Source organism: Dasypus novemcinctus, chromosome 24, assembly GCF_030445035.2.
Source record: "Dasypus novemcinctus isolate mDasNov1 chromosome 24, mDasNov1.1.hap2, whole genome shotgun sequence".
In the NCBI taxonomy this organism is placed as follows: Eukaryota; Metazoa; Chordata; class Mammalia; order Cingulata; family Dasypodidae; genus Dasypus; species Dasypus novemcinctus.
Genome location: NC_080696.1, coordinates 21,834,099 through 21,849,115, shown reverse-complemented (window position 1 = coordinate 21,849,115; position 15,017 = coordinate 21,834,099). Strand labels below are relative to the sequence as shown.

At 44.3% G+C, this 15,017-nt stretch overlaps 1 protein-coding gene across 1 annotated transcript; it reads left to right on the top strand.

Moving 5' to 3' along the window:
• The first annotated feature begins 321 nt into the window (after window positions 1-321).
• CD93 (CD93 molecule) lies at window positions 322-6,507 on the top strand. Its single transcript, XM_004477024.4, has 2 exons — window positions 322-2,567; window positions 2,862-6,507. Exons 1-2 carry the CDS (start codon window positions 613-615, stop codon window positions 2,884-2,886), a joined length of 1,980 nt encoding a protein of 659 aa, XP_004477081.1. The 5' UTR covers window positions 322-612; the 3' UTR covers window positions 2,887-6,507.
• Window positions 6,508-15,017: the final 8,510 nt, after the last annotated feature.

The window sequence follows — 15,017 nt, the reverse complement described above, 5'->3', positions numbered from 1 at the left end:
AAATCCAATGGGGGAACATGAGATAGGCAGAAGAAAAATCCACTTTGCTTCTAAAAAAGGCTGAAAATTAGAACTGTCCATGGCCCTGTGTCTCAAGTCTCTGAGTTTTTTTTTCCTCCCTTTTTCATTGGAATTTTCAAAGTGGAATTTTATTATGGTTACTAAGTAAGTTTTTCAAGTTCCTAGCTATACCACACCCCTCCCCCCGCCAAAGCCCCCTCTCATTTAGTAGCATGCCATTTAAGTCCCTCACGCAGATGGGAAAAGAGAATGAAGCCAAAATAAAGCTGACCGTATCTCTGAACTAGAAACTCCTTTTCCCCCAACGACACAGCATTTCCACAGCTCTTAGCCAGGAATGGAGCGGAGCTGCCTGGCTCCTTTTATGCACAACAAAACCGTGATGAAGGCAGCAGGAGGCAAAGAGCTATTCATTTCAGGAAGTCCCAGTATCCGGTGAGAAATAAGAAGGAAGGCAGCCACAGGATGCGCCTTGGGTCCGGGGGACGTGCAGAGCCCACAGCCTTTGTGTCCTCTCGGTGCCAGAGTGGCTGCAGCTGAGCCCTCGGCTCCTCCGACCCAGCACCGCTGGGAGCCAAGAGAGGGGACGGCATGGCCACCTCCAGCTGCCAGCTGCCGCTGCTGCTGCTGCTGTTCCTGGGCCAGGCTGGGGCCAAGGCGGCAGGAGAGGCTGTGGTCTGTGCCGGGAACGCCTGCTACACGGCCCACTGGGGCAAGCTGAGTGCGGCCCAGGCCCAGCAGAGCTGCAGCGCCAATGGGGGCAACCTGGCAACGGTGAAGTCGGAGGAGGAGGCTCGGCACATCCAGGAAGCCCTGGCCCAGCTGCTGCGGCCCCAGGACCCCACAGCTGCCCGGATGGGCAAGTTCTGGATCGGGCTGCAGCGTGAGAAGGGCAAGTGCTTGGACCCCAACCTGCCGCTGAAGGGTTTCAGCTGGGTGGGCGGCGGGGAGGACACGCTGTACTCAAACTGGTACAAGGAGGGCAAGGGCACGTGCATCTCCAAGCGCTGCGTGGCCCTCTTGCTCGACCTGTCCTTGCAGTCCCTCCCCAGCCACCTCCCCAAGTGGTCCGAGGGCCCGTGTGGGAGTCCCAACTCCCCAGGGAGCAACGTGGAGGGTTTCGTGTGCAAGTTCAGCTTCAAAGGCATGTGTCGGCCCCTGGTCCTGGGGGGCCCGGGCCAGGTGACCTATACCACCCCGTTTCTGGCCACCAGCTCCTCCCTGGGGACCGTGCCCTTTGCCTCTTCGGCTGATGTGACTTGTGGGGAGGAGGAAATGGAGGAGACACACTATTTCTTGTGCAAGGAGAAAGACCCCGGCGTGTTTGACTGGGACAGCTCAGGCCCCCTTTGTGCCAGCCCCAAGTACAGCTGCAGTTTCAACAACGGGGGCTGCCAGCAGGAGTGCTTTGAGGGGGGGGACGGCTCCTTCCGCTGTGGCTGCCGCCCAGGGTTCCGGCTGCTGGATGACCTGGTGACCTGCGCTTCTCGGAACCCCTGTAGCTCCAGCCCGTGCCGAGGGATGGCCACGTGTGTCCCCGGGACCCACGGGAAGAGTTACACTTGCCGCTGCCCTCCAGGCTACCAGCTGGACCCGAGCCAGATGGACTGTGAGGACGTGGATGAGTGCCTGGCCTCCCCCTGCCCCCAGGAGTGCATCAACACCCCGGGGGGCTTCCTCTGTGAGTGCTGGGTGGGCTACCAGCTCGGCCCCGGAGAGGGAGAGGGAGCCTGTCTGGACGTGGACGAGTGTGCCCAGGGCCTGGCCCCCTGCGCCCAAGCCTGTTCCAACACCCTCGGCTCCTTCTACTGCTCCTGTGACACAGGCTACGAAGTGGCCAGGGAGGACAACACCCAATGTCAGGACGTGGACGAGTGCACCAGGCTGGAGAGCAGCCCTTGTGACAGCTTGTGCTTCAACACGCCAGGCTCTTTCTACTGCGACTGCCTGCCGGGCTGGGAGCTGGCCCCCAATGGGGTCTCCTGCACCTTCCGCAACGTGTCTCCAGGAACCCCAGCGGGGCCTCGCCAGAGGGAAGTCGAGGGAACTGGAGAGGGGAGCACAGTTCCTTCTGCAACAACACCCAGTCCTACCCAGGGTCCTGAGCTCACCTCCGCCGTGTCACCCATCACCGAGAATCCCTCCCTCCCATCTGACACCTCCATCACCCTCACCCTGCCCCAGACCCTGGAGCCTAGTGGGACCCCCAGCATCAGGATGGAGCCAAGCACTAGTTACCTCATGGCCACAGCCGGCTGGGGTGGGTCTGCAGATGGGGTCTCTGCAGATGGGGTCTCTGCAGATGAGGATGCCGTGGCCCCACAGAGCGACAGCAGTACTGATGGGCAAAAACTGCTTTTGTTCTATATCCTGGGCACGGTGGTGGCATTCCTACTCATGCTGGCCCTTGCTCTTGGGCTGCTGGTCTACCGCAAGCAGAAAGCCAAGAGGGAGGAGAAGAAGGAGAAAAAACCCCAGAGCGCAGCTGACAGTTACTCCTGGGTTCCAGAGCGAAGTGAGAACAGGGCCATGGAGAATCAGTACAGGTAAAGAAAGAGCTGAGGCTGGCCAGGAGGGGGTGGGAGGGAAAGGTGCAAATGGGGAGGTACGTGGGAGAAAGAAAGCAACCTAACTCAGCAGTGGGAGGGCAAGACCAAGGGCAGGTTTACAGGCTGGTAAAATCAGTGCAGGGGAGCCAACCTGGGGGCACAGGTGAGCTCTTTACTTGGTGTGTGCTGACCCACCTGTAGCACAGGTGTGTGCCCGTGTGCTCTGGGGTTTAGATGCGCACACAGAAGCAAAACATGTACCCCAATGCTGTCACCTTTTGTTTTTCTTAGTCCAACGCCTGGGACGGACTGTTGAAGGTCTGCCGTGGCCCTCAGAGTTCAACACCCCATCCAAAGGGAGGGCTTCCATATTTCCTAAAATCAGACTGGAATCACAGCAGACAGCTTCTCCTTAAAAGGCTGGCAGCTTGAACTGTGCAGGTATTTTCTCTGTTTGCGGGATATTCGCAAAGTGGAAGCTACACGTGGGCAGTAATTACAGGAATTTCGTGAACAGTAAGGATACCCCATGACTCTCCATTTCAAATTAAAATGTGACTGGTTTTGTTTTTCGCATCAACTCTGGATCCAGGTATCACAAGTCAGGTGTATCTGGGCTCCCTTTGAACTTCTCTGTATACTTCAGTCATTGGAAGAAGAAAACTCAGTCTGCTGGTTAGGATTTAAATAATTTGTTCTTCCTTGTCAGAGAAACAAATTCAGTATTTAATTATATAAGAATATATATATATATATATATATTTTTCTTTTTTTGGTCAAAAGAAACATATTCAGGACTGGAAATATTCCTTTATCTTTACATTTACATTATCTCACATTATGCATCTTCCCCTCACAAGTCTCCTGGATTTGATGTCTTGGAATTATCCGGAATGATCAGAAGGAATTTCACGGCTTAGGAGCAAGTAGGCAAGGATTTTAGAAATCCCATTTTTTACTTCTTAAGATTCCAATAGACTTGTTTTGTTTTCTTCTTTTTGTAAGTAAAGTTTGAAAAAACTGGGAGAAGTTGTTTGAGTGAGTTAAAGGTATTTCTGAAAACACAAAGTGCTATAGAGAGTGGCTGGGGATTTGTTTCATGAATGCTGAATTCATTCATCTAAATGTACTGATGTTAACACAAACCTGACCATAGATGAAATGAACACTAAATAAGAAACCAAAAAAGTCAAGGACAATTTTTCCTTGAACTAGTGCAGGCAGCAAGCCACCAACCGCCTGCTTCTCTGTGGCCTGTCACCCTGCTCTGGATTGGAGTTCTGTAATAGTAGATAGTGGAAGCACTGAAACTTTCTTGGTTCTGATAGAATGTGTGATATAGCTGACAGGCTGAGCTGTTAAAGCCGACATTCTAACGCCCATTAACAAAGCTCACAGTCGGTATTGCACCATGAGAATGCCAAATCCTTATTTATGGGTATGTGACACAAGGAAGTTAGAGACTACTCACGGGGTGGGCGGGGGAGGGGGGGATTTTCTTAGGGTGTTGCTTAAGGACTCTCTTCTTTCTTTAAAAAAGGGGGAAGGGAGACAGAAACAAAAATCTTTCTAACAACAAAAACTGTCCAAAGCAATTTTAATTTCAAATCCTCATTTTAAATGCACATTTGCAAATGATTCCCTCTTGCAATGTGTGGTGTGGTAGATAGTGAGTCTTTTACCGCCTAGTTCTTTCTGGGTCACTAGAGAGCAGCCCCGAGGTGCATGAATGGCCAGAGTTGTTAGAAGTTGCCCAAGGAGCAAGTGGAGGCCTCTCGCTGACCCCATGCAGGAGAGTGGACAGAAGGAACCTGACTCCTGGTTCCAAGCATTCCGAAGATTTTGTCTCTCAAAAGGAGGATGCCCTAATGTTTCTGATTTTGCTTTTGAAATCCATCTACCCCCGAGGTGACAACGTGGGAGGGTGCCCGGCCTTGAGAATTAAATAAATTTAGGTTTTCTAAGTTTGAAATATGCAGGCAGTAGCTCAGATTTTTTTTAAATAAAGAAAATGGAAAGCTGAAGGAGAATGGAAAGGAAAGAATGAGGTATTTACAACATTTGCTTTTTAAAGTCATCTAATATTTTTCCATTTTCAGTTGGAATACTGGTGTTTAAGCACTTCAGTGAGACCAAGACTGTCCCCTGGGCAAAGCTCCTTTGCCTGCAAGATGCTTGGATGGGGATTTGCAGTCTCCATTCAAGTATGGGAATCAACCATTTGACCATTCAGATGGTTTTTAAAACTTGAGCAGACACAATATCTGTACCTTAAGTAAAGATAAATGCAAATTCAACCCCTTTACCTTCACTGCTCATCCCTAATTTCACATGATGATCACTTCTCTTTTTGCTTGTTCATATTTTTGGAGGAGGAGGATGGAGAAGGACAAACCTCCTAGGGAATCTGAGGAGTATTGAAAAATAAGGTAAGATGAAGGTTTCAACAGAATTCCTTGGGGGTGACTCGGTAGACACCCTTTGTGCCATGATTTCAGAACCCAGCCCACCTCACCAGCTCAGCTTCAAGGCAAAATCAGCAGATCTGGCTTCCGCATTTGGATGCCCACCTATTTAATCATGTAGCTGAATGCGCTACACTTCACATCTTGTTTTCCCCTGTAATGTTAAATGAATGAATGGCACCAAGTTCTGTCTTGAGGAAAGTTTTATTTGATAATAGACTAGTAAATCTTTGGAAAGGCTCATCTTAACATCTTCTTCCCAATGATCAGGCAAAGAAGTGGAGCAGAAAATTAAACGTTTATATGTGCATGCTTTCGTACATTGTGTAGGATGAACCAACCTGGAAATGAACTTTTCTTTTAAATACACATAGACGCATTGCTTTCTCTTGAAGCCCTTCTCATGAAACCTTCTTTGAGCCTATTTGTGAAGGAAACTTGACTTTTCTCACTGAATGGACTTTAAAGTATATGGATATGATTATTAGACACTTTTGCTCTAACCCTCTTTCCCATAATTATTTCTATGAAAACTGAAAGAATGGAGATGAGATTGGACAAAAAACATTTAGTGAATTCAAAATAAAGCAGTTTTTTTTTTTAAAAAGCAAATATAGGAAAACCTTTTCCTATTATTTTCCTACTTGGTTCTCCATTGTTTAAATCAGGAAAACAGGAAAGCATTGCTTTCAGGCAGCTACAAAATGGCTTAATGCCCCCTCCATATTTCCATCACCCTGAACAATAGACTTAGCCTGAGAATCTGGTATAGAATCCCCAAACACATCTGTCGTACTCCTGGAGTATATGGTTTGTGGAATGTGTCAACTACCAAAAAAAGGAGGGTGGGTTTAGGAAAGTGATCCAAATTTTCCACATATTTAATACTCAATTACGCTATTCCTATTCAGATACCCAAGTATAGGGCTCACTGACACTCTTTCTTAAAAAAATGAGTTGTGTTTTGGTCTGTCTTTGGAGACAGTACACATCTATTTTAGGTAGAAAGTATGGAATTCCTTTCTTATATTGTTATTCTTATCTGCGAATGGCTAGCATTTCCTTGGGGCAGATTTTGTCCACTGTTCCATGGGATCTAGAATTCTCTGCTGAGATTTTTATCTTAAACACAAACTAGATTGTGTGCAAGGCTCTGTTCTCTGCTGTTAGATGTGGTTGTAAATATCAGAAATCACTTCATGAAGCTAAATGAGAATGTGTGTCTTTTTAAATATGGATATTTGGAATGTGTTGGGCTAGTTTTGAAATTATGGGATTTCTATGTGGGGTTTCTTTTCATCATCCTTTGCATAAATGCTTCACCAGGTGGGGTGGGGGAAGTGGGCTTGAATAATGATCCACCCCTCAGAAGGCTGACAAACTTGCTTGGAATCTCGAGAGCCTTTAAGAAATAGCAGCTTTGTCTTCCTTGCTTTCTGTTACCCTACCATCCTAATAAACTCCGAAATACATTTGTTGTGAACTTGTTTTGATGTGTTCCATAACAACTCAAATGTATGTGCAAAAAATAAAAATAAGAAATTAACAAAAACTAAGAAAAGAATTTTTAAAAGTATGTGTGGAAAGTATGTGCAGAGCTTGCACTCCTGGTTATCGAATTTGTCTTCTTCCCTTTCAAAGAGCTGCTGAATAGAAGGGACTGTCACTATCACGTTTCCACACCTCACTTGTTGGAGGGGATGCCACTCTGCGGTGCATTACAGGGTTACCCGGCACTGCAGTCCTGCCTCTGCGTCCCTCAAACCCGTTGTTCCTGGGAATATGGGCATTCACGGGGTCAGAGGGCGTCTGTGTCCACTGGGGCCGAGACCCAGCCTGACTCAGTGCTTCCAGAGTCTGCCTTCTGACCCGGGTCTGCATGCCTCCACCTTCACCTCCTCTGATTGCACAGGTAACGCTGGATGCAGGAGTCAGCACACCCAGCTGGTGTGAACTGGAGGCATCATTCTGTAGTCACCCAGGAGCATTTATCACCACTCTGCCAGCAACTCTTTTTTCGGTTTATTTAACTAATTGAACAAGTAAATTGTGGGTTGTTTGAGAACTCAAATTTCACTGTGACTCAAGCTTGGGAAGAGCAGATGGTGGACATTTCTGCCCTGATTTTCAGATTGTGCACTTGGTCATGACTGATACAGAACAGAGCTTGAGTAAGGATAAAGCACTGTTCTTATTATGCTAAAGGTACTGGACATTTGCAATAAACATCCATTATTTAGGATTAAATAAAGCTGACCCTTTGAACATTCTAGTCGCTAAAAAAATACATTGGGAATTATATGAATAACCAACAAAAGACCCATACACAGACATATACTCATAAACATACACATACAACACAAACACACACAAACATACTCATGTGCAGACACCCACAACCACATACACACACAAAATGCAAACTCAGCCTCACATACGACACAAGTACACAAACATATATACATATACAACCTGCAAGCATGTATACAACACACATCTATACAGAAACAGATATATACAACATAAACATGTACAAACATGTGAATACAGCCATACCCCCCACAATACACAAATATACAGATACATGAACACAAACATATGCACACAAACCTGTATCCACAAACACACACACAGACATATACACAAATGTACACCCACAAACACACAAGAATACACAGATATGTGCCTACACATACAATATACAAAAACCTACATAGTGCCACACAAACAGAGATACACAGCTACTAACACATATACAAAATAAACAAAAACACATAAACACACAGAATGCCCTCACAAAGACACACAATTCTAACACCCATCTATTTCACACTGAAAAGCTGGAGGCCAATGTTTCCTGATTTAGGAAGAAACTATGAAAAAAATGCCAACTTTTATTAGTGACTTCTCTTGATGACTATTGTTGTATGATAACTAATATATCTTAAATGCTAGATAAAATTTTCAAATATGAGACATTTACAAAATATTCAGTCTGTACAGAACTATATTGTGTAATGTAAAGTACATTTGCCTTACTATCAAAGTTATATAATTTGTAGAAACTTCTACAACTTCCAAAACAGCTTCTGACATCACCTGCAAATACTGCAGTAACCCAATCAATTTAATTCTGACTCTCCTTGAAGTTAGGCCAGACTGCACAGGTTCAGGGCAATCTTTTACAAGTTTATCCTTTGGGGGTCCCCAGGCTACCCACACTTCTGGCCAACTAGCTACAACTTTGGGGGCTCCCATCATTTCCCTTGGGTTTGATAACTCACTAGAACGACACACAGAAAGTGCTATACTATGATTATAGTTTTTGTTATAGTGAAAGGATACAAATACGAAGCCGAAAGAAGAGCTGCATAAGGAGAATGTGGAAGAAGAATGCAAGCTCTACCTTCTCTCCACGTGGAGTCAGAATGCATCACCCTCCTGGCATAGATATATATTTCTCAATCATAGAAGTGCTGGAGCTTCAGGTATCCTGGGTTTATATGGGGTCTTCTTATGTTGGCATGATTGATGGAATTGATGCCCATGTCGCTGAACTCACTGCAACTCCCAGAGGTGTGGGGGATGGGTCTGACATAATGTGGTTCAAAGTCCCCACGCCCTAGTCACCTGGTTGGTGTTCAGGCATGGCTGGTCCCACCTGCCATCTCATTAGCATGTGAACTATCAGGTGTGGTCCTGGGCCCACCATAAAAAACAGGACATGCAAAGGAACTGAGGACAAAGACCAGCTTAGAACATGTACATATTCTTTGGCTTTTAATAGTCAATTCTTGAGTGTATCTGGCAACAGGAGAGCAAGATAATAAGACTGAAAACCAAATTCAACTTCCTGAACTATATTTGACATTATAGCTGCTTAAAAAGAGCAACACTTATTGGTTTGCCATTTACAACTTCTTCATGCTCTTCCCCCAACCTTTTTGGAGGGAATGATGAACAAAGAAAGTGTCAAAAAGTGAGGGAAGAGGCAAAAGACGGGGAAAGGTTCTGGATAATCCCCCAGGAGACACTCAGCCCATGGGGAAGGCTAACTTTGACAGAGCATGTCCACCATGCTGCCTCTGGACTCTCCAGGGTGTCAGAACCAGAACTCGTCCCCAAGCAAGAGGGCCGCACTGCTGTCTCTCACTCAGTTCTACTTTTTGGGTGTTTTACTTGAGGTGTGTCACTCTTGACTTGGATATTGATCCTCTTTTGTGGCTGAAATTGGTTCACAGAATTCAACTGTGTGGGGAAGCATTGTGGCTCAACTGATAGAGCATCTGCCTACCATATAGGAGATCCAGGGTTTGATACTCAGGGCCTCCTGACCCATGTGGTGAGCTGGCCCATGTACAGTGCCGTGCCACGCAGTGCCGTGCCACGTAGGGGTGTCCCCCACGTAGGGGAGCACCACATGCAAGGAGTGCACCCTGCAAGGAGAGTCGCCCCAAGCGAAAAAAGTGCAGCCCACCCAGGAGTGCGCTACACACATGGAGAGCTGACGCAGCAAGATGATGCAACAACAAGAAAAAGTGACACAGTTTCCCAGTGCCACATGACAAGAATGCAAGCAGACACAGAGGAACACACAGCGAATGAACACAGCAAACAATGGGGGGGGGGGGGAAGGGGAGAGAAATAAAATAAATCTTTAAAAAAAACAAGAATTCAGCTGTGTTGAGAGAAGATGTGAAAGGGAGGGAAGGAGAAAGGAGGGGAGGAAGGAAAGAGGGTTAAAAGGAAAGAGCAGGACAGAGGGAAAGAGGAAAGAACGAGAAGGGAGGAGAAAAGGAGGAAGAGAACGAGAAAGAAAAAGGAGAGAGAGGAGAGAAGGAAAGAGAAAGAAAGAGAGAAAGAGAGAAAGGAAGAAAGGAGGAAAGAAAGAAAGGAAGAATGAGAGAGGACCCAGACGTGGTGAAGGTGATTGGGCTTTCGGCTTGAAACAGTCGTGGCTAAGGCTGCTTGTCCTCATTGCCAGGCTTCCTGACTACACTTGCAGAAGAGCAGAGCTATTTTTACTGACCTTGGCTGAGGATCAACACCCTTTGTTTGACGCCCTCATCACCTTTTCTTGCAAAGCTCTGCTTATCTCTTCCGCTCCACGTTTTATGCATGTCCACGTGATTTATACCATAATGCCTTAAACCGGGTCCAAGACTTCTGCTCTATTGGGCTCCTTCGGTGTTCAAATAACACATGAAAATCATAATGAAATTGTGAGGTAGAAGAAAATAATCGTGACTTTCATCTTCTGTCTCCAGGGTCTTCCTTTTCCCAAAAAGTTTATGTCCCAAACTGAATGGTTTACATCACTGTCATCTTCCTCCCCTAACTTAAGCTCTCCTGTGCCTCTTAGTCCCCATCCTCCAGGGTCACAGTGGGTATGTGGGGCACACCCACAACCACACATTTGCAATAAACAGCCATTATTTAGGATTCAATAAAGCAGATCCTTTTAACAGTCTAGTCACTAAAAAAATACATTGGGAATTAGACCTTATATGAATAACCACACAAAAGATACATACACAGACATATACCCATAAACATACACATCCAATTCACTAGACTTGTTGATTGTGTTATTCAAATCCTCTTTACATCCTTACTAACCACTCTCACCCATGCCATCATGGCTCATGGTGGTGGCAGCTTTGTGAACTTCTTGTATTTCTATCAGATGTGCATATTCAGCAGATTGCTCCTTTCCCCAATGTTAGGTATAATTCGTTGCCCCTTTTCACTTTGAATTACATTTTCCTGGGAATGGATGTAACTCAAGCAGTTGGGCATTTTTCTCCCACATGGGAAGTCCTGGGTTCAGTTCCCAGTACCTCCTAAAGAAGATGAGCAGACGCCATGAGTTGACACAAGGAGCAGGGAACAGATGTGACTCAAGTGGTTGTGCACCTGGTTCCCACATGGAAGGTGCCAGGTTCAGTTCCCAGTGCCTCCTAAAGAAGACAAGCAGATGCAATGAGCAGACACAACAAGCAGGCAGAGGAGGGAGCCACCTGAGAGGGGACTACATTTTTCTGATTAAACTGCTACGTTTGCCTCATTTTCTGTTGTGTTTGATGAATACTAATATTTTCAATTTTTTTTAAAATTTCCAGCTTTTTTGTGTCATTTTGTTATGTGTATCTCCTATAAATAAAGTTGGATTTTGCTTTGTGCTTTTCCCCCCTTTATATCCACCTCAAAATTCTTTGTCTTTTAATTGGAGGCTTTAACCTATTCACACTTACCAAGATTACTAACAAATTCTTGGTGGTTTATTTTGTATATTTTATTTATAATGATTTTTGGTGTTTCTGTTTTTATTTTCTTGTCCATTACTGATTTGATCAAACTTTCTTTGTTTTACTTTTCTCCTCTAATAGTTTGGAACTTATAAGATCTGTTTCCACTCTGTAAATTAAAAGCCTTAGCTTGAATCTATATCTTCCTATCAATGTCTTCTCACTGAAAAAAACAAGTCTCAAAATTTCAATTTTGTCTCTCCTCAAACTATCCCAACCCCCACCACTTTTACCTATTTTGATTGCATCTGAATGTTATTTTTCAGTTATAATTTTTTACAGTCAATATCTGTTTTGGGGTGGTGGTGGTGGTGGTGATGTTGATGGCGATGGTGATGATGTGTTGAGGAGGTGATAGTGGTTGTCTGGTCATGGTAGCTGTGGGAGTATTTCCCACACATTTCCTTATAGATAAGGAAATAAGAGCCCTTCCAGATGACCAAACACATGACAGAGTGGTCTCCCACAGTTGGGATGGGGGAAGCCTTGAGGTACAGAGATGCAGACACTAGGAGATGGAATTTGGCCTGAGCATGGTAAACATCTAACATGGAATGCTGACAGCATCCTCCACACAGCAATTCTGCAAATCCAGCTAATATATGCATGTCTCCTATGGGATTTCTCTATTGAACATCATAACTTTATTCATTGCATGACAGCTCAGTGTCTGTGTTTTTTATGTCTTCCTGAGAGCCTGTTACCCTTGGGAAGGCATGGGGTATATCCTTACTGTGCCTTACACAGTAACTTGCACATAGTCCAAACTCAAATCCTTTTTTTTTAAAGATTTATTTTATTTATTTTCTCTCCCTCCCCCCTCCTATTCCCCCTGTTCACTGTGTGTTCTTCTGTGTCTGCTTGTATTCTCATTAGATGGCTCCAGGAAAAAATCCTGAGACCTACCAAAGTGGGAGAGAGTTGATTACTCTCTTGCGCTACCTCAACTCCCTATTCTGTTACATCTTCTTATTTTCTCTCTTCTGTGTCTCTTGTTGTGTCATCTTAACTGTGCCAGCTCTCTGCATCGGCCAGCACTCCTGCACGGGGTGGCTTTCCTGCACAGGGCAGCATTCCCGTGTGGGCTGGCACTCTGGGCTGGCACTCTGTGTGGGCCAGCTCACCACGTGGGCCAGCTTGCCCTCACCAGGAGGCCCTGGGCATCGAACCCTGGACCTCCTATACAGTAGTCGGGAGCCCAATTGGTTGAGCCGTATCCGTTTCCCAGTCTCAAATATTTTTTAAGTAGAAGATCAACCGTATGAAATTATTCCACTCTACATATTATTAAAGCGTTTAGGGAGAAAATCATTGACTTTTTATTAATTACCAGATATGAAAGTACCAGTTATTTATTGTAAGATAGATACCATTATTCTCCCCACTTTATAGATAAGAAAATGGAAGCATATAAAAGTTAAGAAACTTGCCCAAGTTCCTACCACTGGTAAGTGGTAAGGCAGGGTTTGAAATATTATAGTCTTACTCTACATCACTAGGTTTCACTGCCTTAAATGAACCACGAATGAGACCTACAACTGAAAAAAAAAAGTATTAGCTGCAACCACCTAGAAGACAAGAGGGTCTTTCAACCTATTCAGAATTGGGAAAATGGTGCGCTAAGCCACTATGGGTATTCTATAAACTATTCAGATGAATATACAGATGCTTATGCACCACCATCCCCAAACAGACAGCTCAAGTACTGGAGCTGCTCTAAAGCTCTCTGTCTTCCCTGGATACACTGTGCAACCTGAGATTGTCAGTGCTGATCTGAAGACAGAGTCCACTGAGTATACCCTTGTTGACCATCCACTGTGGCCACCTTGATTCTGCCTTGGCAAAGTGATGTGTTTGGGTAAATTAGAGAAGGAGGAGGGAGAGGAGCATGCAAGAAACAACTTGTGCTTATGTCCTCCCTTCGAAGGCAACTTCTCAAGTGGAATTCACATGCTGTTAAGAGGACTATAAAATGGTACAATCTCTTCAATAAACAATGTGTCAGTCCCTTAAAATTTTAAACATGTATGAAATTATACCTCAGTAAAGTTGATTCCAAAATACTGCTTACAAATTGTGGTCTGATTTTTTCCCAGAACCATAGGACTCAGCAATTTCTCTCTTAGGTATTTCCTCCAGGGAAATGAACATGAACCACATAAAGTGTTGCTCATAGATATTCACAGGATTTTTATTTAGAGTCATGGCCTGGAAGAACCCAAATATTCATCAACAGGTAAATGGATAAACAGTTTGGGATTTATCCATAAAATGGAATACTGCCCATCAAGTAAAAGAAGCAGACTTTTCATATATACAACGACATAGAAGAATCTCAAAAACTGTATGCCAAGCTAACTAAGCAGGAAACAAAGAGTTTACATTGTATGATTCCATTGCTATAAATTCTAGAACATGAAAAACTATAGTGATAAAAAGTAGGTTGGTGATTATATGGGGGTGAGGGTGGGGATTGGCTGGGAACGAGGAAAATGAGGAAACTTGATGGAGATAGTCTGTTTTTTGATTGGGATGATATTTAGTTGCATGGGTGTACATATTTGTCAGAACTCAACAAATTGTTCATTTAAAATGTGCGAACACCCCTCTGGCACCCTTTTCTGATGACCTCAGTTTTGGTAAGGAGACTTAGTTTTGTTTCTCTGTCTAGTGTGCTCCTCAAAGCAAAACTGAGTGGAAACCATGAGAAATCCTGGCATGGTTGTCTCCTGGCTCTTACGAGGAAACTGCCAGAACCACTCAAGACAGGCATGCAAAAGTTTGGATCTTACTAGATGTCTGCTTTTATGTCTTTGTTTTCTTCAGACTTACTCTAGAGCCTTTATCTGAATTTGAAATAAAGCTCAACATTTCTAAGTGAAAAAAAAAAAGATATTATATATAGATTATACCTCAATAAAGTTGATTTCAAAATACTGTTTATTAGTATCATGAATAAAATAAAGACTTACAAATTCCACATTTTTTCCAGAACATGGAAACATGATTGCTTTGGATTTTCTTATATCAGAGTTGATAAAAACACGAATCCATCATGGGATGGAGTTAACTTTGTACTGCCTGGATTTTCTCTGCTCCTAGTTGCTTGTCTAAGTTCTCTGCTCAGCTTGAATGATTGTGCAGATCGTTTCCAAGACTAATTCCTCTTCACGTTTCACTGCAGTGGCTTGGAAATCATTAATTTCCTTAATTTTACTGACCACCATCAAAACATGCAAGCATATCATCAAGGAATGGTCTCCCTTTCCTGCTCCACTCCCATTTTCCCTCTCCTTCTACCTGAGAGTTGTTAGCATCTCTGATTCACAGTGTTGGGTTCTTTCATCTATCCCTCACCCTTCAAATCATCTAACTACATTTCCTTACAGACAGCCATCAAACTCGATCCAAGTGATCCTTTGGTTTTAGGCCAAGTGCTTATAGGGAAACATCTTTCACTTTAAAAACAACCTTTCATGTTTTATTATACTTATAAATGAAACAGTATTGGAAAAGCTTCTGGATAGAAAGCACATATGTCAAGTTTGAAGTGGAAACAGCATCTGCAGTAAAGTTATGGGCTTCATTAAAAGAAGCTTTTTCCATTGAGCAGAGGAGACCTGATGCCCAGAATGACGTCTTTGATGCTCACAGGAACTGGATTTGATGCTTAA